Source organism: Chinchilla lanigera, unplaced genomic scaffold (assembly GCF_000276665.1).
Source record: "Chinchilla lanigera isolate Chin_1 unplaced genomic scaffold, ChiLan1.0 scaffold00018, whole genome shotgun sequence".
NCBI lineage: Eukaryota > Metazoa > Chordata > Mammalia > Rodentia > Chinchillidae > Chinchilla > Chinchilla lanigera.
The window spans coordinates 29,419,258-29,445,877 of record NW_004955419.1 but is presented as its reverse complement, the minus strand read 5'-3'; the positions used below and the strand labels follow the sequence as shown (position 1 = coordinate 29,445,877).

The 26,620-nt window shown below is 48.0% G+C and overlaps 1 protein-coding gene across 4 annotated transcripts in view; it reads right to left on the bottom strand.

Annotated features, from left to right (window-relative positions):
* Positions 1 to 26,620, bottom strand: part of Pax5 (paired box 5) — a 181,642-nt gene that overhangs the window by 131,395 nt on the left and 23,627 nt on the right. For all 4 annotated transcript variants that reach the window (XM_005382889.1, XM_005382893.1, XM_005382897.2 and 1 more), the window contains 2 exons: positions 23,968 to 24,032; positions 20,261 to 20,389 (listed from right to left, as the gene is read on the bottom strand). In XM_005382889.1, coding sequence (XP_005382946.1) covers positions 20,261 to 20,389; positions 23,968 to 24,032 — 194 coding nt within the window. The remainder of the gene's footprint in view (positions 1 to 20,260; positions 20,390 to 23,967; positions 24,033 to 26,620) is intronic.

The window sequence follows — 26,620 nt, the reverse complement described above, 5'->3', positions numbered from 1 at the left end:
CACAAAATCCAGTCTGTTATGGCTTACAAGGCCTCACTGGATCTGGGGACTGCCCCTGTAACCCCACTTTTCTAATCCCACTTCTCTCCACTCTCCCTTTGTTCATCTTGCTACAGCCCCACTGGCCTTACGTTCCTCAGTCATGCCATGCATTCCTGCCTCAGGGCCTTTGCATTTTCTGTTCCCTTTTTCCAGAACTTTCTCCCTCATATATCTATGTGGCTCACTGTGCTCCCTTGGGGCCTCTGCTCAAATGTATGTCCATACTCCATACAACAGCAAATGCCTGCCCTGACCCTGCTCTAGTCCCTGTCTCCTTCTAGCTTTTTTGTTCTTTTACATACAATTTATTTCCTTCCTTCCTTCTTTCCTCCTTCCTTCCTTTTTCCCTTCTTTCCATTCTTCCTTCCTTCCATTCTTCCTTCTGTCCTCTCTTGCTCTCTTTCTCCTCTCTTCCTTCTAGAAGGCCATGAAAGCGGACAGGCATTTTTGTCTGGCTGGCTCATTGCTGTAACCCTAACACTGGAACAATTCCTGGCATACAGCAGGTGCATAACAAATACTCGCAGCATACATGAATAAAAGTAGAAGCTTCACTGAAACAAACAAAAAAAAAGGTACAAAGGAGACAGCTGTTCCTTGGTGACCTTTCCTGGCAAACAGCAGCTACGTTCTCCCTGGAAAACCCAATGCTTCCCTTCTATGCCAGGCTTGGGTTCTAGATACAAAACTTCCAAAGGGAAAACAAAGGGAGCTGCCAGGCCTGACCACCACTGAGACCACGATACCCAACACCAAGTCGGGTGAATGGCTGTCCAAGGAAGAGGCTCAGCCTTGGGTGTGTGTTAGTGACAAAGGCACTGAAACACAAGGTATGAGCTCTGCTTGTGCCACTTGCCAGTTGTGTGGCCTTACACTTCCCCGTCTCATCTGTGCAATGTGCCCATAAATCGGACCACGCCTGCAGCACTGGTCAGTTACTGAGCGGGAGAACTCCACAGGAGGTAGGGCTACCTGCACAGGCACCAGCATGTCAGTGGATGAGGAGAGGAAAAAGGAAGCCATGTGCTTAATTATAAAGGACAAGATATATACAAAGAGGAGGTCTGGCTAAGGTGAATCCCTGGGTTCAAGTGTGCATTTATCTTTTGCAGGTAATCTGACCCCAAGCGTTGCTGGGAGGGAATCCAGTCTCAGACCTGTAGGAACCCAGGAGACAAGGCCGGGAGACGGACGTACAGGCCCAACTCAGAAAAGTGCCCTGAGAGCCCCATGCAGCAGGTAATAGGAGCCCAGTGACTGAGAGAACGTGTCTCACAGGAAGAGAGGATGGTCAAGGAAGGCTTCCTGGAGGAAGGAGGTGACATGCAAACTAGGATTTGGATTCGGGAGCATGAGGAAGAAGGCAAGAGATCCAGGATTGGGGGGTTACTATCTGACCTGGGCAGAGCAGAGCACCCAGGAATAAGCTTTCACAGCCCACACATAAATATGGCCAGGCCTCTGGTCTCCTCAGTGCAAGTCTTACACATACTAGGCGCATAATATATGAAGATTTTGCTTTTTACAGAATCACAGAACTTCCCAGAGGAATTGACCCTAGAAAGACCAATTTGTTCCAGTGTTTTCCAACGAGAGCGATCAGATCAGAGGATATTAGGGAAATGTCTAAGTTATTCTTGCTATTGGGGTGTTTAGTGGGAGGAACCAGGGACTTTGCTACCCAGTACAGCCCAGGGGGGTGAAGAATTGCCCTCTACCCCACACATCTTTGGAATGACTCATCGTATATCCACATTGATGAAAATTCCTTTATAAATATTTGAGCCACGAACATAACTGTTTCACTTATGCACACAAAAATTTGGTGTTTTAATTTACACTGACTTTCTCAGGAAGACAACCACCATATAAATCAAGGGAAAATTATCCTTTATTTTGACTGGAAGTTAACTGTACATGTTCATAATTTCAGAAAATCAATCTGTTGATGGCAACATCACCAGAGGTATTTATATTGCCAAGCACCACAGCTGTCCACATTTGTAACTTCTGAGTTCACAGTGATTCAGGGCAGAAGTGCAAGCTACTAACTACTTTATTACGTCTTCTGATGTAGTTATGCCTGAACATTTACATAGTGACAACATTTTATTAGGCTTTTCTTTTCCTTTTTTGCTGCAATTGGGGCTGTGTGTGTGTGTGTGTATGTGTAGGTAGGTTGCACTTTCTCTAAGTTTCATTTTAGGATAGCAAAGTAAGTACTAAAAATATTTGTTTCAGAGAGAGGCTATTGAGCTAACAGGATTTTTTAGAGAATCTTTTTATTTGGGGTTTCTTGAGGGGGCAGTACTGAGGAGTAACCCCAGTGCCTCACGCATGCTCTACTACTGAGCTACACCCCCCAGTCCTCAGGATGACAGCATTTAAAATCAGTACACAGGGTAAGGTGTAGCTCAGTGGTGGAGCACTTGCCTAGAAAGAGTGAGGCTTGGGATTCGATACCCACTAGGAAGGAAAGAAGGAAGGAAGAAAGGGAGGGAGGGGGAGGGAGGGAGGAAAGAAAAAAAAGAAAGCCTAAAATTGCTATGTGTGATTTCCAAGTCCTCTCCAGTTCTGCTAGTTAGCACAATCCCGTATTAGGGACCACCTGCCTAATTTATCTGGCTGAAAGAGGGCTATCCTCAGGGTAAGAAAGTTTTCCAGACCCCCTTTAGAGGAACAGAAAGACAGGTGCCAAAAACAATATAAAATGTGCTTCCTTGACCATTAATGATGAAAGCTTTGCTCCTAAAAGATAAGACCTGGATTCCCCCTGCCTCTTCTAGAAAACCACTTCCCAAATACTTGAATCCATCTGAGACTAAGCCAAAAAGGGACCCAGATTTTTACAGCAGCTTCTCCTTCTTGCTAGAGTCTCACTCAATCTTCTGCACGCAGATGAAGAAGAAAAGGCACAATCAGTGGATCTGCTACCCTGTGAACCTGCAGATGAATTCTGGAGCTCCAAGAACAAGGCAGGTGAGGCTAGGCTGGGGGTGGAGGTGGGCGTGTGGTGTTAGTGCACAAGAGGGGCCGAAGGAGTCTGTGTGCTACCTCTGCCAACAAGCACCGTGGTTCATTACACAGGCTCTAAAACCCAGCCGCTTGAATTTGAATTCCTTCCTTCAACTCACTGGCTTGGTGACCCCTGGCCTGGTTATTTCACAGCTCATCTTACTCATCTGCAAGAGGGGAACAGTAACAATTTACCCTTTTAAAGTTGCCCAGTACCTGGCACACAGTGAGTGCTTCAGTCTCCTTATGTCAGCCTCAAAAAGCAGAGGGATTTTTGGTCATGCTGCAAGACCAGGGAGCAGTGTACTGGGTGCAAAGGCCTGGGTCCTGACTTCCTCTTCCCCGAGGACTCTTCACACTTAACTGGCCCTGGGAGACCATCAAACCCACCTTGCTGATGGAATACCAGATCCCTTCCCCAGCATCATGCTTCTTCTCCAGCACATGCTGCATCTGTCTGCGTATCTGCAAATGGGGGTAACTGTCATGGTGTGGCCCCAGGGACTGCTGAGTGCAACGACAGGGGCAAAGCTCTCAGCAAGTCCTCATTATGCTTCACCAACTCAAGAAATTTCTGCCGATACTCAGTACATGGTGGTGTCTGACATATTTATTACATGTATTTCATTATCATCTCAGTGGCTACGAAGTTCAGCAGGAACAGGGCCCTGTTATACAGGAGTACCTAACACACGGTTGATGCCTGTTGAATGAGGGAGTGATACCATGCCTGAAAATATAACTGGAAAAGGAAAAAAGAAAGAGGACGAGGAAGAAAGGAAGGGAAAGAAGAAGGGAAGGAGAAGAGGAAGAGGAAGAAGGAGAAGGAAGGGAGGGGGAGGGGAAGGAGAGGGAGGCTTTGGCCTCTGTAAGCAGAGGGAAAAGAAGATTGCAAAAAAACAAAATGTCCACTCCCACACACTCCTTCCACCTCAGCAACAGGCCCCACGCTGGGCCCTGAGCACTCCCGATGAACTGCAAGTGGCTCCTGCCCTGGGAACCCCTGATGGAGGAGGCTGTAGCCATTCCCAAGTGGCAGCCTTCTCTTCAGGACAGGGAGGGCAGTGCCATGCCGCAGAGCATGGGGATGCAGATGGGAACAGAGGTCAGGAAGACCACAGGCTCAGGGCAGACATAGTGGGGCTGAAATACTGACCTCAACTCCTCACGCCACAGCCCTAGACGAAAGGATGCCTTTGCGGCTTGTGCTAATTGCAAATGGTGCAAGAAACAAAAAGTTGATGTCCACGCGTCATTCAGTAAGACCAGAACCTCCACAGGCTGAGGTCAGCCAGGAGAGGAGGTTGCGCTCACAGCCAGAAGGATGAGCCAGTCCAACAAGCAGGAAAGGAAGGAACAAACTCCCATCCCAATTCCGCACCGAGGCCATCACCTGTGCCTGCGCCTCCGTCCAAGGCGGCCTGACCGCTCTCCTCTCCACAGGCCGGGAGGGTCTGACACTGGCTCTGTCCCCCGCCCTGCGCTCCTGGCTTGCGCGCATCATCTGCTCGGCTGCCCAGCTCCCGGGGCCCGGAAAGCTGGCATCCGTTGTTACCATAACAAACTCAATTGTTCTCAGCAGGGCCTCGGCAAATAAAGTCATTCATTACCGGCCTCTCCCGGCTGCCGTGGGCTGCGCGGCAATCAGCAGGCCGCGGGCCGCCCCCTCGCGGGCCGAGACACGCGCCAGCGCCATTACCTGCCGGGCCGGCCCGCGGCGCATCAGCCGCCACGCTGCGCCCCGAGGCCCAGCAGCGGCCGCGCCTGCGGGGGCAGCGCCCGGCCGGCGATTAGTTTTATCTCGAAACGTCAATTGACTTATACTGATTGGCTTCCTGCCGCCAAATGTCAATTAAATTGCAAATGCTTGGCGGAGGCCCGACGCGGCCGGCTCCTTCCCGAGGGCGCTGTGCGCGCTGCCTCCCTTTTGCGCTTGGTTCGGCCGCTTGAATTGATTTCTCCTTCCACTTCGCGCAGGGAAATCCAGGTCCCTCCTGGGAGGCGTTCGCCCTCCACTCCGAGCCAAGCGGGTCCCGAGTCGGAGCTGGAGTGCTGAGGCCCGTCCCTGAGAGGAGCTGGCGCCGGGCAGCACAGCAGATCCCTGGACGTTCCTCAAACGTGTTGGGATGTGACCTCCTGTGACCTTGACTGAAGCCCTTTCTCTACGGCCTCAATTTCCTCTCTCCACAAGGAGGGGCTGAAAAGAGGATGTGGCTGGTGCGCGTCCAGCACGGGCCCTGTGTTTGAATGTGACGCTGGACAACAACAGGAATGACTGACTTTCCACCACTGGTGCTGACTGGGCGCCAGGTCATGTGTGGCACGATCTAATCTTCACGACCCTGTGAAGTAGATACATTACTATCCCTCTCTTACGAGGTGATTCGTGCACAGGTTTAGAGAAACTACCCAAGAGCTTCCAGAGGAAGGAGGGACCAGTTGGGTCTCAGACTAGGCAGCTGGTCCTTAGAAGCCTGTGGCTTAACTATCATCCTCTGTATTCACAGAGGTACTCACACAAACACAAACACCTAGCCACCTGCCACAGCCAAGAACTCTTGTCCGTTGTGTGACATCTAATACAGAGTTCTCACAGAAACTGTATGATCTAAGGATTATAATTCCCATTTTACAGATGGGAAAACTGGCCCTTGGAGAAGTGAAGAATTTGTGAGATGAGAACAGGTATGTGAAATGAACGACAATGATCCTCTCACAAGTACACCGAACTTGACAGTTTGCAAAGCATTTGCTCATGCATTGCATCTTGCTCAATTTGCACAAAACTTACAAGGAAGGCATTCTGCTCTCTTTTTTGCCGGGAGGAAAACAGGCCCAAAACGGGTTTCCCGAGATCACCAGCAAGAGCATGCAGAGCCAGGACATAAGAGCCCCAGGCTCCAAGTCCAGTGCTCCAAGGCCCATCGCAAAGAGGCCAAGAACAGGACTGCTCAGGCATAGCCTCCGGCTTCCCTCTATTCTCCTTCTGCAGGGAGCTTAGAGGGGCACAAGTCCTAACGACAGTCTAGCTAGGAGATGCTCAGAGCCCCGGGGAAGAGCCTTTGCTGGAGGGACCCTGCGTTATGCCCCCAGCGAGGGTTTGCTGGGTGCTTTGTTTGTTTGTTTTGTCCCCTGCTCCCTATAAATCTTTCCCTCTGCCACTCTTGTGAGCCTCCTTAGGTTGTCTCTGGAAAGAGAGGTATGGGGGTTCTTAACTGATAAAATGTGCCAGCGTTTAAAAGACACAAACCTGACCAATAGTCCTTTTCAGAAAAGAGATGTTCGCAGAACAAAAGTACTATTCAAAAGTGCTGGACGGCATTCGTGTCTCAGGCAGAAAGGAAATGGAGAGAGGTTGGCGGGGAGTAGAGAGCAGGCAGGGGGAGAAAGAGGGAGGAGGAGGGAGGAGAGAGGGCCGGGAGCTGGAAGGATTGTCCAGGCTCAGTGCGTCCAAACTGAGGCTCAGAAAGGACAGGAACTCAACTGAGATCTCACAGCAAGCCGGAGCCGCGCCAGAGGAGGAACCAGGCTTCGCTAGCCATGCGCCGGGCTCACCTACCTCCTACAGCTGCCCCCATAGACAAACTATTTGAGCTAAAATTCAACCAGTATAAATTCCAATTGGTACTTCGTTTTTTCTTCCGACCCTAGCCTGAATAGTTTAATCCTTAGGTTTAGCAAAACAAATAAAATAACTGCCTAAAAGAAAGAAAGAAGAGACAAAAGAGCTGGTGATTCAAAAGCTTCTTTCAATGAGATCTTTTTAATATATATTGCATTATTTAGTGCTGGGAATCGAACTCAGGACCTCATACCTGGTAGGCAACAAGTTCTTCTTAAGGAACTGGATTTGGGATAGAAATAGTTGGCTCTGATGAAAGAAAAAAATGCTGATATTTTTAAACTTGCTATGGGCCAATGCTAATCAAAATATTATAGGTAACATGTTTTAATTACCAGAAAAGGCAGGAATTATTGTTTCTTCTTGACAGATGAAGAAACTGAAGGTCAAAGAAGTTAAGCCCTTTGCTGTCAAGGGAAGGACTTAAGCGGCAGAAGGAAAGGCTAGGCTTGCACCGCTCCACCTCTGTCAGTCCCGCTGTGCTCAGCCAGCTGCTCTGAGGCTGACCAGCTGGAGGTGTGGCAGGGATGTGTGCAAGGCAGTGCTGGGGAAGCCTCAGAAGTGGGGCACCTCAGTAACAAAATGAGCCCTCTGCCAAGTCCTCTTGAGTCCAGTCTTAGTGGGATGGAAGGCCCATGATAGAGAGCTGAAGACATTCCCATGAGGATACTCAGCCTCACACTGATGCCATCGTGTGTGACAGCCCTGCAAGAGCCAAACCAGAATGGTTGGGAAGTCTACTCTGGAGCCACCTACTGACGTGCCAGTCCCAACACTGACAATGCGGAGCTGTGTAAACTCAGGCAATTTCCTTGACCTCTCTGAATTTCCATAAAATGGGGATATAAGAGTATCCGCTGGATCACCAGGCAGGGTGGTATGCACCTGTAGTCCCATCTATACGAAAGCCTGAGACCAGAGGATCACTTGAGCCCAGAACTTTGAGGCCAGCCTGGGCAACATAGATCTTATCTCAAAAAAACCAAAAGTGTCTACTTGGTACTGTGGTTACAAGTGTGAGTGTCAAATGCATTAGTAATTTAAATATATAGGGGTCAACACTCAATAAGTGCTACTCATTATAATGTCATCACATTGCCATCCCTGTTTAGGGTAATGATTTATGCACACCTGGAGCCTATGCTCAGATAAGGACCATAAGCACCAGCATAAGGGGGTGTGTGTGTGTGTGTGTGTGTGTGTGTGTGTGTGTGTGCAGTATGCATGCATGTTCAGGGTGTGTGTGTGTGTGTGTGTGTGCGCAGTATGCATGAGGCCCCGGGACAGCTCCCGCCCCCTCAAGAAGGGTTATCCTTTCTGTGGGGCCTGTTGGTGATGGCTGAAGGGCAGAGGCTTTGGGGTCAGGCAGGAGAGGGGTGTGTTTGATGTGTGAGGCTCTAGGTTCTACTCCACAGCCCACACCCACTGCCCAGATGGGCCTGTGGCATCTATGCTACCCAGGGCCTTCATTTAGTACACATTTGCTACCAGCAACAGACCCTGAGCTGGCCTCTAAGGTGACAATGGCAACTGTCACAGATATAGTTCCTGCGCTCACAGGAACATGGTGCTCACAGTTTCCCAGGGAAAACAAAAGTGACAAATGTGACATTTTTTATTAATATGTTCCATATGATGGGGGTAGGGATAAATGTCAATTAGGAGTGAATATCAGAAAGCCTTTATTTGGGAAGTGAAATTTAAGCTGGATCTTGAGGTTTTGGAATGTCACCTGGGTACACGGGGTGGAGAGGTAGACAACAGTTTTCTAGGCCGTGGAAACAGGACGATAATAAAAGGCAAATTTTACTGGGGAGGTATCATGCCTCAACAGACTTTCTGAGCACTTTACATACACAACTCTCAGTGCACATAAGCATTCAATCAGGCACAATTAGTACCCGGCTTTACAAATAGGGACACTGAGGCTCAGAGAGACAATAACTTGCCCAAAGTCGCAAGAGTAGTGAATGGTGGAATCTACACTACCTCCCTGGCTGTCGGACCCTGTAACCTACACATACAACTGGTAGGGTGCAGCTGGCTAGCGCTCACGGTGCTGAAGGACTGGAAAGAGGCTTGGCCTGCCTGGAATGTGCACAGATGAGGAAAGTGGAGGGGCTGAGACTCACAGAGAGGCAGGCACCTAATCATGGAAGGCCTGGCAGCCTCGTTTAGAAGTCCTGATGGCTTCCAGGAACACTGAGCAGATGTGAAGGTTAAAACCCTTTGAGCAAGTCAGTGACCAGAACTGTATTTCAGAAGAGCTACTAGGTCTCTATGGGGAGAGGAGACTCTTTAGAGAAGTCAGAGACATTGGAGATGGGAACTGGCTAGGAGGTGGCAGCAGAAGCCCAAAGAAGACAAGAGAGTGCTTGGCCCAAGGCAGTAGCGATGAAGATGCAGAGAAAAGAGCAGATTTAAGAGATGCTTGGGACAGAGCTGCTGTAACCTCAAGTACAGACCTGCTACAAGGCCTTTTCTGTGGTCACAGGCAGAGCCATAAACTTTTGTGTAAGTGTTTACAGTTGCTGGGGATCAAACCCAAGGCTCTCTACCACGGAGCTACATCCCCAGCCCTTTTGTTTTTCCTTTTTCTTTTTGTTGGAGGGTGGAGTGGGGGTCTTGCCCAGGCTACCCCTGAACTTGCGACTCTCCTACCTCAGGCTCCCTGGTAGTTGGGATAGCAGGTGTGCAAGCACCATTTGCGGCTCACAGACACAAACCTGAATGATGAGAAGGAAAGTCTCTGGCTAATTTAAATTCTATGAGACACTTTAAATAATAGCTAGCCCTCCCTCTTCTACGACACACACAAAGAAAAGATTTCTAAAGCATTTTTTAATCTTTTATTTTATATAAAATTCTGAAAAATATGTTACTAAAATCACCACTGATAGGAAGTGATCTGCCCAAGGTCACACAGCAAACAGAGAAAGATCCAGAATGTAATTCTAACTTCAGCGTTCTCTTCCTGGTACACTGTAAAATATCAGAGCCTGAAAGACCTTTAAAATTCTTCTGTTCAAATCTCTATGTTTTAAAATCTGAGGAAAACAACACTCAGAAAGAAGTGACTTTCCCAAGGTCACACAGCAAGTAAGGGTTTAAAACAGAACCAAGGACTTCCAGAAGGATTTGCATTGACATTTCCGGGCTGTGAAGGTAAGAAAGGACCAGATACATCCAAAAAAGGATAGCAGTCTTCCCCTCCACAAGTGAATGCTGGCAGCAAAGTGAGACTCAGGCAAATGGTCAGCCCACCTGAACATGCTGCTTCCTGCCCAGGTTTAAGCATACCGAACTCATTAATGGCCAATTCACACTACCCTATTACCCCTCTTGTACCTAACCCTGGCCAGCAACTAAGCTGTCCTGGGTCAATGGTGCCACCTGGTGGCTGTTTCTGGGAGGTGCCTGACCCCTAGTTGATTTTAATCGTTCTTCTCTGCCCTCACGGTCCACCTTTCTCTCTGCCTCTTTGTTCATCGTAGCTCAGTTTCAGCACAAGTGATCTTTCTCACACACTCTATCCTCTTTAGTAATTTTTTTTATTGTTCTTCTCAGTTCTTCTCAACTTACCTTAGAACATTCTTTTTTTCTCCTTCTCCCCAATTTTATTCCTCTCATGGAATAACATGACCGAAAGGACTAATGCAAATGATAATCTATAGCAATGAAAACTGGAAATTTCAAAGTGCAGTAAGACACATGCACACATATACACCTCACACATGCATACATGCCCTGCACACACACGTGTAAGAGTCAACAACCACCAACATTCCAGTCATACTCAGAAGTCCCTATGGAATCAGAACAAAATCACCCTCTGTTTTTCCTGATTGCCTTTCGGACCTTCTGTTCCTCAAATGCCAGACATCACAGTAACTGCCAAATCTACTTCCATATTTCCTTTTACTTAATTCCAATCAATATCACTGTTGTGCTTTTTCCCACCAAAAATATGCCCTGTGGGGTGGAGGCTGGTGCAGAGCTGAGCTTGGTGGGGAGAGGGGCTTGGAATGCAAACACCCACTCTAGGGGAGCACTGTGTAGCTGGCGTTGCCGTGGAGAGAGTGTGCTGGAGAAAGATTAGCCTTCAAACTCTCCAGACATTCTGTTGGAAAAGTAAGGAGCCTCAGCAGCTAGGCCTTTCTGTGGGAGCTCAAGGCTGGATAGAAGCAGGAAACCACATATCCCACTCTGCCAGGGAAGAATTTCCAAAGCCCAGCATGTCTTGCCACTCCTTCCTCAGCTCAAAGACCTGCTATGGCTCCCACTGCCTTCAGAGGCTAATGGGAGAAACTGATAGTAACTTTCTTTTAAGCAAAACCACTCACCACTTTCTTTGGCCATATGAGTGATGAGAAAGTAAGCTCAGCGTGTACAGCAGCCTGGAGCAGAAATTCTGTATTGGATCTTAGCCAAAAGGCCAAGAAGTGACAGAAATTCTTAAAGTATGGATCAGGGGCCATTAGGGAATCTCCAGATCCTTCAGCAGGTCTGTGAGATCAAAATGTTTTCCTAGCCTGGCCATAATGTAATTAGCCTGCACTCTAAGTACTTCACAGGCACGCAGTGGAGTTGTCCAGTCTGCAGGGCGTGCAGTGTTGCAGCAAAGTGAACACAGGAGCAGCTGCGGGAATCCCGCTGCCGTCCGTATTTAAGAGACTGCACAGTTGTGCATCTGTGCCATTCCAACAAAATTTTCAGTTTGGAAACACAGTTCTTATTTCAAAAATATTGTTTATGTTACCTGTCTCACCACTATTTTAGCAAGTCATTAAATATTTCAAAGTTTTATGCATTTACAAAAACTACAACTCCTTGAGGTCCTCAGTACTTTTTAACAGTTTGAAGGGGTCCCAAGATAGAAAGTCTGAGAACCGCAGACTCCATAGCCCCACGGCGGTCCGGAATAACAGTGCTCAGCTCTGTGGGGTAAGGAGCTGGGGGGAAGGGGTAAAGCAGGTGTGTAAACAGGCAGCGGGTGGGGGGCTGGGTGGCCTTGGCTCTCACACAGGCTCTCACTCACTGAATCAAAGCGAAACTCGGAGACCCAAGAGCTGGGAGGAACTGAAACCTGGCCCTCACCCATGGGACAGGCCCCACGGCACCAGGGAAAGGCCCATGGAGACCCTCAGTTGACCACCTGGCTTCTTCCTCCAGGAGGCCTCTGCAATTGTCTGCCTCAGTCTCAGCTGAGGCAACAACTCAGAGGGGCCTGCCAAGCTGGAAGCCAAAAGCTCAGGTGTTCAGCATCTCTGCCATTAACCACCCCTGAATGCTTCTGGATGAAGCCTGGGCTGCTCCGGGACTGCCCTATCGGGAGGGTATGAAGCAAATGACTGCTGTGGGGTGTGGCTCCCTATCCCTGCCCCAAGTAGCTGCCTCCTCTACCAACTCAGTCCCCTGATGCCCCCTCACACACAAATGCACACATGCATAATGGTACAAATGCATCACACACACACTAGGCCAACTGCAGGATCTGCTTACCATAGTCTTCAGTAACCACAAACCAAGCTTACTTCTTTAGCTCAGTGCTAGATTCCAGAAGCTCAATGGCACTCAAGCAGAGAAAACAGCACTAATGTGAGCAAGTAGTGAGCAGCCTAAGAGCTGCAGGCCCAGAACCCAAAAGGTGGCTGCTACCAAGTGTTGCCAGATAACTTTCCACCAAGACCACCAAAATTCCACCAAACTCCCAATTGTGAAACGTTGCTAACAAATTCAAATCATTGTAAATCCAGGGCAAGCCAAAGTAAAGCACGTAAAGCATGACAAACAGCCTGCCACTGCCACTTGGCTCTGAGCTGTGCCTTCCCAGCAAGAACCTCGGCCCTGGCCCCTGCCTAGACGAGAGAACTCAGAGAAGGCACCCGCTTCGTAGCGGGACATCCAGGGACCACCTCACACAGGGCTAAAGCGGGAACCCCAGCAGAGACCGAGACAAAATGGTGATAACCTCCTTCCTGTGCAGAAGGGACGCCTCCCCTTCCCGCACAGCCTGCTGCTCTCCTGTGCTCCATACGGGCCCTTGATGTGGCCACAGGCTTGGCCAGGCGCAAAGGAGTGATGGCTCAGCCATGACTCTCGCCACAGGGCGACAGGCTGGTGCTGGGCAACTGGGCCAGGTCAGCAGACCAGACTAAAGGACAGCGTTCAGGGCGGGGCCCCTGCCTGGGTAACGGTACAGAGACAAAAAAGCTTAGAGAACACACAGAGGCTGGAGGCCCAGAAAGGAGGACGAGGAGGGACAGGAGGTCACACTGGCAAAGTCAGGACTCATGGCCAAGAGCCCTGAGGGAGCAATGGGTCAGTCCCCCAGGGCGAAAGGCTGATGCGTAGGGTGGAGGTGGCTTCCAACCGTGGCGACGGGGGCTGTGAAACTGACCAAAAGGAGGAGAGAGAGGAAAGCTGAGATTTGTCACCTCCAAAGGCAGAGGATACCAAGGTTTTCTGAGGAGCTAGTTTTACCCTGCAGGTTTTCTGGGTTCTATTGTCTGGTGCCAACAGAGCTCTCTTTTCTCCAAGCTTGTTTTCTGGTCAGACCGATGACTAGAAGGGAATGTCCTGGAAGCTCTGCCACATCTGAGCTGGCAATCCCCGAAAGCCCAGATGCCCAGGCCTCCCAGGTCCCAGCATTCTGCCTCCCGGCCTCCACCATCGTGTGTACCCTGCGCTTCTGCCCTGGGAAATTGAGGCTTGGCCCTTTAATTCCTCACTTAAGGGCGTTGGAAGACTCAGAAGCCTGAAGGAAAAGAAAGAAAAGGAAACCAAGTGGCCCTCAATGTAGCAGCTGACACCTGGGGGCACTGTTGTTCAGCCTAGATGCCCATGGGCTCCAGGACTTCTCAGCATTTGGTCCTTTCGTGTATAGACCACTGGCAGCAAACTATGGCATACATGCCACAGTGGGCTGTTTATTATCACTGAAAACTCGAAAAGGTTCTCCGTCACTGGTACAGACTGTAAACAAGAATTCTGTGTGGGGCCAATTAGCCAATTTCAGCTGCCAAACACAACTATAACCCGGAAAAGCCTGTGTCCTCAGCCCACGACTGGTCTCCCAACCTCAGCCAGTGGCCATTTATTAAGCACTTACTATAACCAGGCTTTAGGGTTAAATCCTCTGTGGGAACCTCTTGATCATCCTCATGATAATCTACAATGTCACCTGTTTTTCAGATGACAAAATGGAAATTCAGAAACAGCATTTTGCCAAAAAGATTTTGGCACTAGAAGTCCTTAAAACATTTCATCTCTGGCCCTTGAGTCCATCCTGGGCCAGAGTTGTTAAAGTCTTTCCAGAGACTGTAGGATCTTGGTGCCACAGGGTTGCCCACTTCTGATTCAGGAGTCCTCAGCCTTGCCCCATACTCATCCGTTTGGGAAATCTGAGCACAGTTCCCCGGCTTTCTTCTCCATCCTTCTGCCCTAAGCCCAGGAGCAGCAGACGGGGTCTGTATGTCCAGGAAAGGAAAAGCACCCTAGGATTGAAAGTCCAGGTCCTGCCAGTGCTCACAGTGAGAGCCTGAGTCCCGGTTCTCCGCTTCATGAGGGCTCTCATGGAAGCCTGCTAGGTGGGGCTCCAAGGCCAAAAGACAGGGAAGGAGAGGAGAGCTGGTAAGAGAAATAGAGCAAAAGAGAGGAGAATGGGTGTATGCATGAGACAGACAGAGAGAGAGAAAGAGTTCACCAGACCTAGACCAGGAGACGGAAGCAGACACAGAGGAAGGAAGGTTCAATAAACAAGACACCAGCAGAGCCAGATGACGCAGAAGGAGCTGCACCCCCAACAAAAGACATGGGCAGAGACACAACAAAGGACACAGGGGCCCCTAGGAAGACAGGTGGACACAGTCATGGCAGGAGCCCCCAGCTAAATGGCCCAAAGCTCTCCGTGGAGTCACACTGGACTTGGCATCTTTTGAAAAGAATCCTCTGGGTCCTGACTGCCTCTCCTGTGCCCTCCTGAGGCCCAGGGCAGTCCAGGGTCCAGGATGCCAGAAATCCCACTGACTGTGTTCTCCTACTGCCCCCGAGAAGCTTCTGGCCCCTACAGTCCACACCAGTGCTGGACTGGCTGGCTTTCTAAACCACTGAAAGGGATTCTCACTCCACTGACCTCGGTGTGTTCAGGGCCTTTCAAGCTCCGGGTGGAGGAGGGGAGGGGAGGGGGAGGGAGGGGAGGCTGAAGGGACCTGAATGGGGGCCCTCGAGACAAGCGGAAGGAGGCCTTACTAGAGATCAAAGGCCCAGGAAGCAACAGAGGGTCTGAGGCTGCCCTTTCACCCATGGCTGCTATTCACAGCCCTGGCTGCTCTGCCAAGTCCAGCCCGGACACCAGCTCTTCTGGGCCTTCCGGAGAGGGAGGTGCCGCCACAGGCTCCAAGCCCCCAGCCCGGCAGGATTCATGAGGCCAGGGCCACACAGAGCCTGCTCTCTCCCCGGGGCTCAAGGCCAGCCTTACTCTCAGAGAAGCTCACAAGCCTCCTGAGCATCTCTGGGAGCTGGGCCTATGACAGGCTGGACTGGGGACAGAGATACATGAGGTGGATCCCCAGCTATGCCCACATGAATGGTAGACTTGAGGCCAGGCACCAGGAGGAAAAATAAGTGGGAAGAACCACCAAGCACAGCAGAGCTCACAGGAGCACCTGCTACCCACACTGTCCAAGGCCTCACAAGTCATGATGCCCAAGCCAGATTGCCTTCTTTGATTCTTTTGGCTCTCATTTGTTCAGCCTCTGCTCATACCTCTGGTGACAGGGAGCTCACTACCATTCCAAGGTAATCGTATCTATGGCTCAGCCTGGATTGTTGTTCAGAAGCTGTACCTTACTCTCAGCTTCCCTCAAGCAGCCCCGGCTCTGCCTTTACACAAGGACTGAACTTCTTGCTTCAACCACCAAACAGTTCATCTGAGATTTGGACAAAGGGGCCACATCCCCAAGTCTAGTCTTACAGGCAACCTGGAAAGAAACCGACAATATTTCCAGTCCAAAAGGTCCTTGTCAGTCTGCTCGTCTGACAGTTTTCTAGTTTGTCTGTTTGTGCTACAGCAATCCTCAATGGGACTGTGTGTGGACTGGCAGCCTCGCATTCACCCTCACCACTAATTGTATAACTCTAAAAGCATGAGCGAGATCATTCCACCGAGGAGCATTTACTGATCACCTACTGTGAACTCAGTATTGTCTAATACAGTACAGTAGCCATTAGACTGTGGTGGCTACTGAGCATTTGAAATGGGGCCTCGTGCAACTGAGGAACTAAAACTTTAGTTTCAATTCATTGTAACTGATTTAAATTTAAAAACAGAAGCCATGGAAAATATTTTTCCACTAACCGCAACTCTATTGTTTTGATAGGACTGACTACACTTAACTTCAACTGTCAAATGTTTAGCATTTAAATTCAGATGTCTTATAAGTGTAATACACACATATTTCAAAGACAGTATCAGAAAAGGGAAAAATCATATCACATTTTTATACTGATTACGTGCTGAAATGATAATCTTTTGGGGGTATACTGGACTAATTAAATTTTATTCTTAAAATTAATTCCACTTGTTTTTTCTTGCTTTGTGTAACATGGTTATTAGAAAAGTTTACATTACATGTGAAGCTTGTACCCTGTTTTTATTGGGTACTTCTGAGTTAATCACCTTCACACCCACCTTAATATCCAAATTACTCAACATGCCACGTGTTTCTTTTCTTTCGGTTTCTTTTTCTTTCTCTCAGTACTTGGAATCTAACCCAGGACACTCTATCATTGAGCTACTCCCTGCCCCTTTTGTATTTTCAGACATGGTCTCACTAAGTTGCCCAGGCTGGCCTCAAATCTCTGATCGTCCTGCCTCAGCCTCCCAAGTACCTGGGATTAAAGGCCTATGACACCATGCCTGGCCACAGCACACGTCTCTTGAGTCTCTAAAATCATCAAAGCCATCTCCCCATTGCTTTCAGACTAAGAGTCAGGGCTGGGTCAATTCCAAACCACCCTGGCCTCTCTTGCCACCTCTCTTCCTTTCTGAGCCCTACATGCTGGTCCTGCCATGTGCCCACTCTCTCTTGCCTTTGACTGGAATCCTATCACCTCCCCCTACCCCATCCTCCACTGTCACCTCCTATGAGGAGCCATCTCAGATTCTTTGGATCAAAGATCACCCCCACCTGCCCCTCCCACTGGTGTTACCTCACTACCCATCAGAGGGACTCTGGATTTGTGATCTTGACCTCCAGGCCATCATCTGTGGTTGGGCCCTAACCCTGCCCACCCTTGTGCTGAGGTCTGCCTGTGAGAATGGCAGGGTATTCCCACAGGGCAAAAACCCAAGACCAAGCCGGAGATGACTGCTCACCAGGGAGCTGAGCTGGAGACTCTGCCTTGAGAAGCCTCAGCCATCTCATCTGTCACCCCATCTGAGAAATGGGGTGATACCCTCAGCTGTCTTCCTCTGCTCCTCTTGGCCTTCTAATACCTCTGTCACCCCATGACTCAACCCTCAGGCTGCTGAGGGCTCCTGAGAAAAACAGTACCATCCTGGAAGCCAGCACCCTCACAAATCTATGGTCTGCAGCTTCACTGGACCAGCTGCTAGTGTAGCCAGCCATTTTGGTGTCCTGCCAGTGGCCAGTTCTTCCTTCCTCTGCTCTCCTCAACCCCGTACCCTCCAGATCTCACCTCACTGCCCCCTGGCAGCATCCAGCCTAATCACTGAACCCTTCAGCTGAAATTCCAGCCCATCCCACAGTGCTCCACCTCCAAAAAGCCTGGAGGAGCTGAGGGACAACAGACAGGACAGCCAGACATACAGGGGACAGAGGCTTCAAGGCCCCCTCCTACTCCTCTCGATTCCCTGTCCACACCAGCTGTGTAGCTTTGCCAATGTCACAGAACTCTCTGGGGCTTCGATTACCTCTCCTAAAAAAAGAGAATGGCAATCTTTGCCATTTCACCTCCCTACAGAGCCAGTGCAGGACCCAAGGAGAGAGAAGGGAGGATGGAAAGAACAGGAGGGGTGCAACACAGTTCTCACCAGACACTTCCGTGACCCGAGCCAGGGCACTTCTGCCCACCTCTGCTCCACTGTCTACACTCTCCGTGAGGTGTGCAGGAGTGAGGGGAGCCTCTGGCGGCTGCTTGGCTCCTGCTCCCTCTCCATTCTGTATGTGCCGAAACCATCGAGGCATTCCGCATTAGCAAACAGGCCTCAGGCTGGAACACCTCCATGTCTCACTGGGGATTAGAACTCTACTAGAAATTTCGGAACCAGAAAGATTGTAAAATTTATGCAATTCTACATCTGATTCTAGATACTCTTGTATAGCAACATAGCCAAGTGCCATTTAGTTTGATTACATACTCCTAGAGATAGGGCACTCGCTACCTCCCAAGGTACCCCATTATCCCTAGACCACTTTCATATGTACAGATTCTTTCTTACACTGAGCTGAAATCTCTGCATCTGCCATACACTTGTCCATCAGGCCACACAACAAACCAATTCTTCCCTCCTTCCACGCCTATCTATACAAGGCAATAATCTAGTCTATTTATTCTGCTCTTCTTTGTGCTAAAACATGCCTGGAGCCTTGAGACATTCCCTAGGTGCTGTATCTAGATCTCTTTCCACTCAGGTTATGCTCACCTGAACACAACCCCATTTGTCACTGCCCCTTCTAGAGATCAGTACCCCAAATGGGCCACAGTCCCCAGGGAAAGATATGACCAGCAGAGAGTAGCCAACACTAACACCAACCATGTTGTGGCTACTTTACATACTCAAAAGCAGCTTGAAAGCCGGCTATGGTACACATGCTTATACTCCCAGCACTCAGAAAGCTAAGGCCTTAAGTTTGAGGTCAGCCTGAGAATACATAGCAAGACCCTGTCTCTAAATAAATAAAAGCAGCTAGAGAGGCAAAATAGTGAAGACTGATGAGAGTGAGCCAATACCGTACTCCACAAACACCATAAGCAATCCCCCACCTCAGGATCTGTCTGTGGCCACATATATAACACTGGTTTCTTTGGTTTTGCTTTTTGCTCTCAATACCAGCGATTAAACCCAGGGGCACTCTACCGCTGAGCTACATCACCAGCCATTTTTATTTTTTATTTTGACACGGGGTTTTGCTAAGTTGTTCAGGCTGGGTTGGAACTTGCAATCCTCCTGCCTCAGCCTCCCAAACGGTTGGAATTAAAGGCATTCACCGTCACGCTGAGCAAAACTAGGTTGGATTTTTTTTCTCCCTCGACTCCAAGTGAGCCTCATGTAAACCATTCCTCTGCCGTGATCAAACACAGCCAGGTCCCTGCTTGGCACATCTGCAGCGAGTCCACGTGATAAAAGGAAAAAGGATGATATCATCAGCCCCATAAACCAACAGAGATGGCAGGCCCACTGCCTCCCACAGCAGCTAGGCACAGCCACCCACTGAGTTAAACACTTTTGACATCTGCTCAGGATTGTCAGGAGCAGGGGAGAGAGGTGAGGGAGGTTTCACAAGCCAGGAATCATTGGCGCACACCCCCACAGCTGCAAGCAGAAGCCACAGGCCCAGCTTCTATACTGCCTGGAACACGCAGACCACACACAGATCCACCACGGGGCCGACTCAATTTTCTAGTTACAGATCTTAAGTACTTAGGCATGTGCTCACGAGAACATACATCCCTTTCACAGAGCTGAGAAAGGGAATTGCACCGAGGAACAGAATAATTGAATCAAGATTTCTGTCACGCTGCTCTCAGGCCTTAGACCACAGCCCTTTTTTTCTTTTTCCTTTCCTGACTAAGGTTTTACAGACTCCCAGGGGGTCGCTTCTCCTCTCAAACCGATTAATGTCAGCCACACTGGCAGCCCATCTGGAGCAAGGAGACCTGGGTTAAGGCGGGATGTGTCTAGCACAGAGGCCCAGGCAGTGCCCCGAACACCAAAGTGCAGAGAAAAACCAACTGGTAAGATTGTCATCTTTAATCCCCGAGAGGCCCCTACATTTCTTCCTTCCAGGTCCAAAGGCAAAAATGTGATGGTTATTGGTTTCCTCCACCCTCCACCATCACTACAGCTCAAGGCCTTCTCCTGAGAAGTATGCCCAGCCCCTCAGAGAGGCCACCCCTCTATCCCCAGCAGGTGCCCCTCGCTGCAGGACAGGCTGGTAGTGCTCCCACCAGCCCCCTTCTCTCTTCTCCACCATCCCCCACACAAGGGACACTGGCGCTGTGTTAGACCATCCACACGCTGGGATTTCAGGTGTTCCATCTGTACACACAGGGTCTTCTTAAAGGTCATAAAGCTCAGGCCACAAGGGCTTTGCTAAGCCTCTTTCTCCACAAAGGGCCAAGATGAGAGACTAGCAAACAACCCACGCTCCTAGAGAGGTGCCTGTCTGCCCCACCTGGTCCCCTTGGAAAGGACAAGGCTGGGGGGGTGCCTCTGGTCCTCTGCAGATAAGAGGGTGCTAAGTGGGCACCTCTGCTTCCACCCTCACTAAACGCCCCGAGCAGTCGCCATCCCATTGGACCCATCCTCGATGTGGCCACACGGCCATCTCTTACCTTCATCTCGTTTGCGCTTGTTGTTATCAGCACTGGGGGACGTGATGCCCAGGATGCCGCTGATGGAGTATGAAGAGCCAGCTGAGTCTGTGCTCACCGACGACACCTGTGTCACAGAGCCCGTGGACACTGCACAGAGGGAGAGGGGCAGTCAGGGCTAGAAAGAGGCGGAAGGGTGGTGGCATGGGGCAACCTGTCACAAAGGTGCACGCCATGCTCTGGGCTGAGGGCAACTCTGGCAAAAGCGAGGGTGCCGGCCGAAGATCCTTTGCATGTGACAACCACTGCATAAGCCTCAGCCATTTGCCCAGGTTCTGTGCTGCAGGGGAGATAACAGGAATTGGGCAGCAAAGAAGACCGGCCACACAGAAGGGAACTCAGGGATGGAGTAGAAGGTACTTGCTCAAATCCAACCAGCGCAAGGGTGTAGCCAGCAGGGAATGGAGAAGTGAAAGAGGCGCGATGAAGAGATGCAGACCTGCTCTTGAGATAGGATCCGTCCTGCTTCTGAGCCCATCCATGCACAAGACATACAGTCGCACATGCTCTCTCCCAGGTGGCCAAACAGCAGGTTGTATCTTTTTAGAGCTCCTTATTGTCTCTTCTCCTGCCAGCTTACTTGGATTTTATTTTTTATATTAATTATAATATGATACCTAATGTTTTTTGAGAACATTCTATGCCAGGCATTGAGGCATTATCTCATTTAATTCTGAGAAGAATCTTACAAACTAGGTGATGTTATTACCCCATTAGAAAGGTAATGGAACCAAGGATAAGATAAGTGACTCACCCAAAGTCACAGTTAATAAGAGATAGAGTAGACCTTGTAATCCCAGCTACTTGGGAGACTGAGGCAGGAGGATCCCAGATTGGAGATTAGCTTGGACAACTTTGGTGAGAACTTGTCTCAAAAATTAAAAAAAAAAAAAAAAGAGACATTGGTGATAGAAAACTAGTGATAAGGTCTTAACTCCTAAAACTAATCTGCTCCTCATTAATTCATAAGGAAGAACAATAATATGCTTTGTTACCACAATATTTTTCATTTGATGATTGAACAGTCCAGAGAACTATTATTTTTCCCCACTTATCAAATGAGGAAACTGAGGCTCCACAAGACGAAGTGATTCAAAGTCATCCAGCTGATAAACCACAGCACCTGAATTTAGTAGCCCCAGGGCATTACTCACTCAAAGCCTAGATTTCCCCTGTGGGGAGAAGTCAGTGATACTGTTCCTGAGACCAGGTCTCTAAGTCCCTAAGGACAAAAAGGGGGAGGGGATTTTTAGCCAAGTTCCGTTTTGACTCACATCCGGAGTCTAAGGGAAAGCAGTCTTCATCAGGGACATCTCCAGCTGGACAGCTGGATTCCATTTAAGGGCTGTGGGAATTCTTTCTTGGTTCATTAAATCCTACCCACCCATCTCAGAACACCTCCTTGGACTGTAACTGGCTCGAAGTGGTGCGGCTGCTCCGGATTCTGAAGTGTAGGGAATTACTAGCAGGGGTGGTGACCGTATGAGAAGCTGTTTGTTACTTTCCCTAGACTGGGTCCAGTGCCTCACTCCTATGGACCTAGAGGGCACAGTACCTTTCTTCTTCTTGTATCTGAGTTTGATCTCAGATCTTCCTTAAGAGACACAGAGGCAGAAATCATTAACTTCTCTTTTCCTTCACAGAAAAAGCTTCTCAAAATAGATTTATGCAAATCTTACCACCTTTTCTGTGTTCACATGAAAAGAACAGAGGAAGAAGATCACTTGTACTTCAGACAGTAACAGCCACTGGCAAGCCTGGCCCGCCACGGCACTGGTGGAGCTCAGGACACCTGGTTGGGTATTTCGTGAGTGCACTGGGCTCAAAAGACCCAGCTTCCATTTCTGGCTCCAGCCCTCCCTGTAAACAGGACCTTAAACTACTTATTTCATCTCCCTAAGCTTCATTTTTCTCACTGCTCAATAAGTTCATCTACTATAAGAGGCTGTATACATGGCTACATAGTTTTAGTAAAAATTTCTCAGAGCTAGGCACGATGGTACACACATATAGTCCCAGCACTCTGGATGGCTGAGGAAGGAGGATTGCAAGTTTGTGTTCAGCCTGGGCAACTTAGTGACTTATTGAGACCTTGTCTAAATAAATAAGTAAAGAAACAAATAAAAAGGGCTGAGGATGTAGCTCAGTGCAAAGGTCCTCGGTTAAATCCCCAGTATTGGAAAAGAAAATCTGGGGCAAAACAAACTGTTTTGCTGACCTACAATAGAGTTAGGGCCTTAAACCTATTCAAAGAGTAGTATCGACTAATGCTAGTCTGATTTTCACTGCTATGGGGCCTGAAACAGTTAAAGCCACAAATGACATCTCAGCCACAAATACCAACCCCTCAGGAAGTCTTCCTCAGCCCTTTCACCCCAGCTCAATTTAGCTGGTGGTTCCCTCCTTTCTGCTTCTTAGTGCTCGCACTTTCTTCTTGGACTTCATGTCAGTGTTTTGCAAACTTCTCTTCATTACATCCCCCACAGACCCGGAAGCTGGTGAGGACAGGGATTTTATCCAAACTCATTTGTAGAATTGGTCTCCAATGTCACCATTTGTCTGCCCAGGGCAGGTTAGCAAACAATTTTCCAAAAATGAAAGTGAAGTATCATCTTAGTGAAGATCATACTTAGTGAAGAATCATCTCGTGGCAGCAAGGAATTCCTTGTTACCTTTGTCAAAAGAAACAAGCTTGGAGGATCAGAGATCTCAGAATCCTCGGTTTGCGGTCCTTATCCACCAAAAACTGAGGCTCACAGAGGTAAAAGCGTTTTCACAATCCACTGGTGAATTAAGGATGGAATTGGAACTATAAGCCAGCCCTCGCCACCACGGGAAATTCACGTTTTTAGTAAAAGAAGAGTGGCACAGATGAAGGTGAATACAATCTGAAGTGTGATTATGCAGATTCACCAGAACTGTGAGAGGCTTGCCTAAAAAAGGTTACCTATTTTCTTGTAGCAGAATAACTTTCCCCCCTTGGACAATATGCCTTAAGTAGACACGTCATTCAACTCGCCCTTGAAGAGGAGGCAAAGAAAATATCTGTACTCTTGAGTAATGGGAGAGGGGCTTAGTGTTCATTATTGGGCAGAGTTACATTTAACAGCAAGACGTGGTCACTCAGACTTTATCTGTGAGTGTCAGAAACCCCACTGGAAGCCCTTGGCAGTTCACAGAGTACATGAGATCGAAGCGAGAGAAAGAGAGAAAGAAAGTTTAGGAAAGTTTTGCCTCATCTTCACTCAAGACTGCAAGTGCACAAAGAATTGTAGAGGTCTGGTTGATAGAAGAAAAAAACACATTCAAAACTACTTACTGACTAATGATGCAGAAAATGTTATGAATAAGTATCCCTTTCTTGATTTATTACTTTAATTATCTGACATTCTATAGACCCCCATTAGTGGATTTTTTTTGGCTTAGATTTCAATTTTCTGTCTCATGGTGAAAGCTATTTATCATAATAATCAGTAAAATTCAAAACCTTTTAGCAGTATTTATAAAATTCATTTACCGGGTTCAGCCCTTGGAGAATGACAAAGAAAGCGCATTAGTACGTGTGCCGAAGTGTTTTATGCAGAATTATCTGTCCATATGAATGATTAAAAGTGCTTTAGAATACACGGAGCCCATTAGATTTTCAAATTTTTTTTAAAAGTTCTTACCTATGCTGTGACTGGAAGCTGGGACTGGCTGGTTGGGAGGCTGCTGTACTTTTGTCCTGATGATCCTGTGGGCAGGTGGAAAAAAAACAAACAGTTCTTTACCATCAGGAAGGAGAAAAGACCACCACTAGTTACGTTCAGATGACCAGAAATGCCACACCCAAGCTGGGGCATAGGGACTGAGGTGGGGGGACGTTGGGAAGCCTGGTCTGTCCTTCCAGAGCACTTGCTCCAATTCTTATAAGAACTTGATGGTGACCTTGAGTGAGTTTATTCCACCGTGAGTTTCAATACAATAAGAGAAGAGTTAGAACAGACCATTCTTTGCTTATTTTAAGTAATTAAATCCTTTTCAAAGGAAAAAAATAAAACCCTATGGAAAAGAAAACAAATCTTATGGAAAAGCCCATATATATGAACAAGATAATAACAGTACTCCCCTTTGCCACGTGGTAGCTTGGATGTTCTGTAGAAACTTGGGCTCTGGGGAGTTGATTATAAACTTCCACCTGGGACAATGCATGGGACCCCCAGGAGACCACAGGACCAGTGTTTCTCTGAGCACAGAACAGAGCCATACAAAAAGTCTCTGTGGGCTCTACAAGACGTTCCTTCCTGGAATTTGGAAGAAGGGTACACTGTAATACAATATTCAGCTTCTTTGGAAAAGGTCTATTCCAGCCTCAAACTATTATCTTTTAAAAGCACATTTAGTAGAGTTTTGCCTCACTCTTGTGCATGTGTTCTCTTAACAAAATCAAAATTAAACCATGTAGGTTTTGTATCCTACTCTTTTCATGAACATCCCTCCCTCCCCCTGGTACTGGGGATTGAACCCAGGGTCTCCTCACTGAACTATATACTCACCCGGCCTCTTTTATTTTGAGACAGAGTCTCCCTAAATTACTAAATTGCCCAGACAGGGGTTGAACTTGTTTTCCTTCTGCCTCAGCTTTCCGGAGTGCTGGGATTATAGCTATGTGCTACCGTGTCCAACTTTACACACTTGATGAGAAGCTTTTTCCCATGCGAGACCATTACACAGTATCTGGAAATTCATTTCAAGGCTACGCTGCATCTCCAGCTTGTGTAAATGAGGAAGAAAGACAGAAGTAACAAATGCTAGCCGGGCGTAGTGATGCCTGCCTGTGATGCCAGCACTCTGTGAGGTTGAGGCAGGATGATGGCAAGTGTGAGTCAGCATGGGAAATTTACTCTTTTTTCTTCTTTTGTCTTTTTTGAGACAGGGTCTCACTTTGTAGTTCAGGCTGGGCTTGAACTCAGTTTGTAACTGACATTGGCCTTTAACACACTACACAGCCCAGGCTGGCCTCAAACGCACAGTGATCATCCTGCCTCAGCCTCCTGCAGCCTCAGAAATTTAGCAATTTAGTAAGATCTTGTCCCAAAATTTTTAAAAAATGGCTAAGGATGTAGCTTAGTGGGAAAACCTTGGGTTCAAACTCCAGTATAAAAAAATGAAATTGCTGATGTCTCCCCTTAAGCTCTCTAGGCAGTAGGCTCGGCCCTCCCTGACCTTACAGTTTGGCACTGGTCACACAGACCATTGAGTATCTTCAGTTGATGGCCTAGAATGGACTTTTCTGTCCACTCTACAATCCAAACACAGGCCCTGCATACCGCTGGCCAATTGCATACAACAAGAGCATGTTGCCTTTTTCTGATGAGTCAGCTCAGGTGCTGCCCTAAATATGTTCAGAGTATGTGTGTGTTTGTTTTCTCCAATATGCAAACCATTTATTTTAACTAAGCAAACAGCATGGACTGAACAAAGACATGGCAGGAAGGCCGTCTTTTTGATCACCTCAATTAAATGGCACAAGACCCAACTTACTGTGTATGTCACCTTCTCTGCAAACAGCCAGATACCTGAACATATGGATATGACAGATATGAATATAGTTTATCTACATATTAAATGCATGGTGAAATATATCATAATTATTTTCCACTGAAGTCCAGCATAAAGTATTAACTTTTTGTTAAATTTGTACATAAGCAAAAGAAAGAAAATTATATTTTCTTCATTTTCTTTTAAAGCACTTATAAGCTACCAGGAAAGCATTATCAACTGTATTAAATCACTGATGAACATCATATGATTAGGTGCACAGGCTCCAAAACCAAACTACTAGAATTTGAATCCCAGCCTTGCAATTCACCAGCTACATAACCTTGGGTAAATTACTTCTCTATGCCTCAGTTTCTTCACCTGAAAAATGAGACTAAGAATCATGCTATCTCAGGATTTTTATTAGGATTGAAATAAGTAACTACTTAGGCCAGGCGTGGTAGGACATGCATGTCATCTTAGCACAGGGAGGCTTGGCAAGGGTTACCATGAGTTCAAGGCCAACCTGGGCTACATAGTGAATTCAAGACCAGCTGCATAGCAAGACCCTGTCTCAACTCCCACCCCACAAAAAAGAAAAAGAAATAATTAACTACTTAGAAACAGCTGCTATGTAGTGAATACTTCGCAATTTTTATGTATTGTTATTCTCACTGGTGTCTTCATAAAGACTAATATTCAGCTTCAACCTTAAAACTGTCATATTTTTCACATTTTCTTTAAAAAGTATAGGGCTGGGGATTTAGCTCAGTGGCAAAGCGCCTGCCTGGCAAGCGCAAG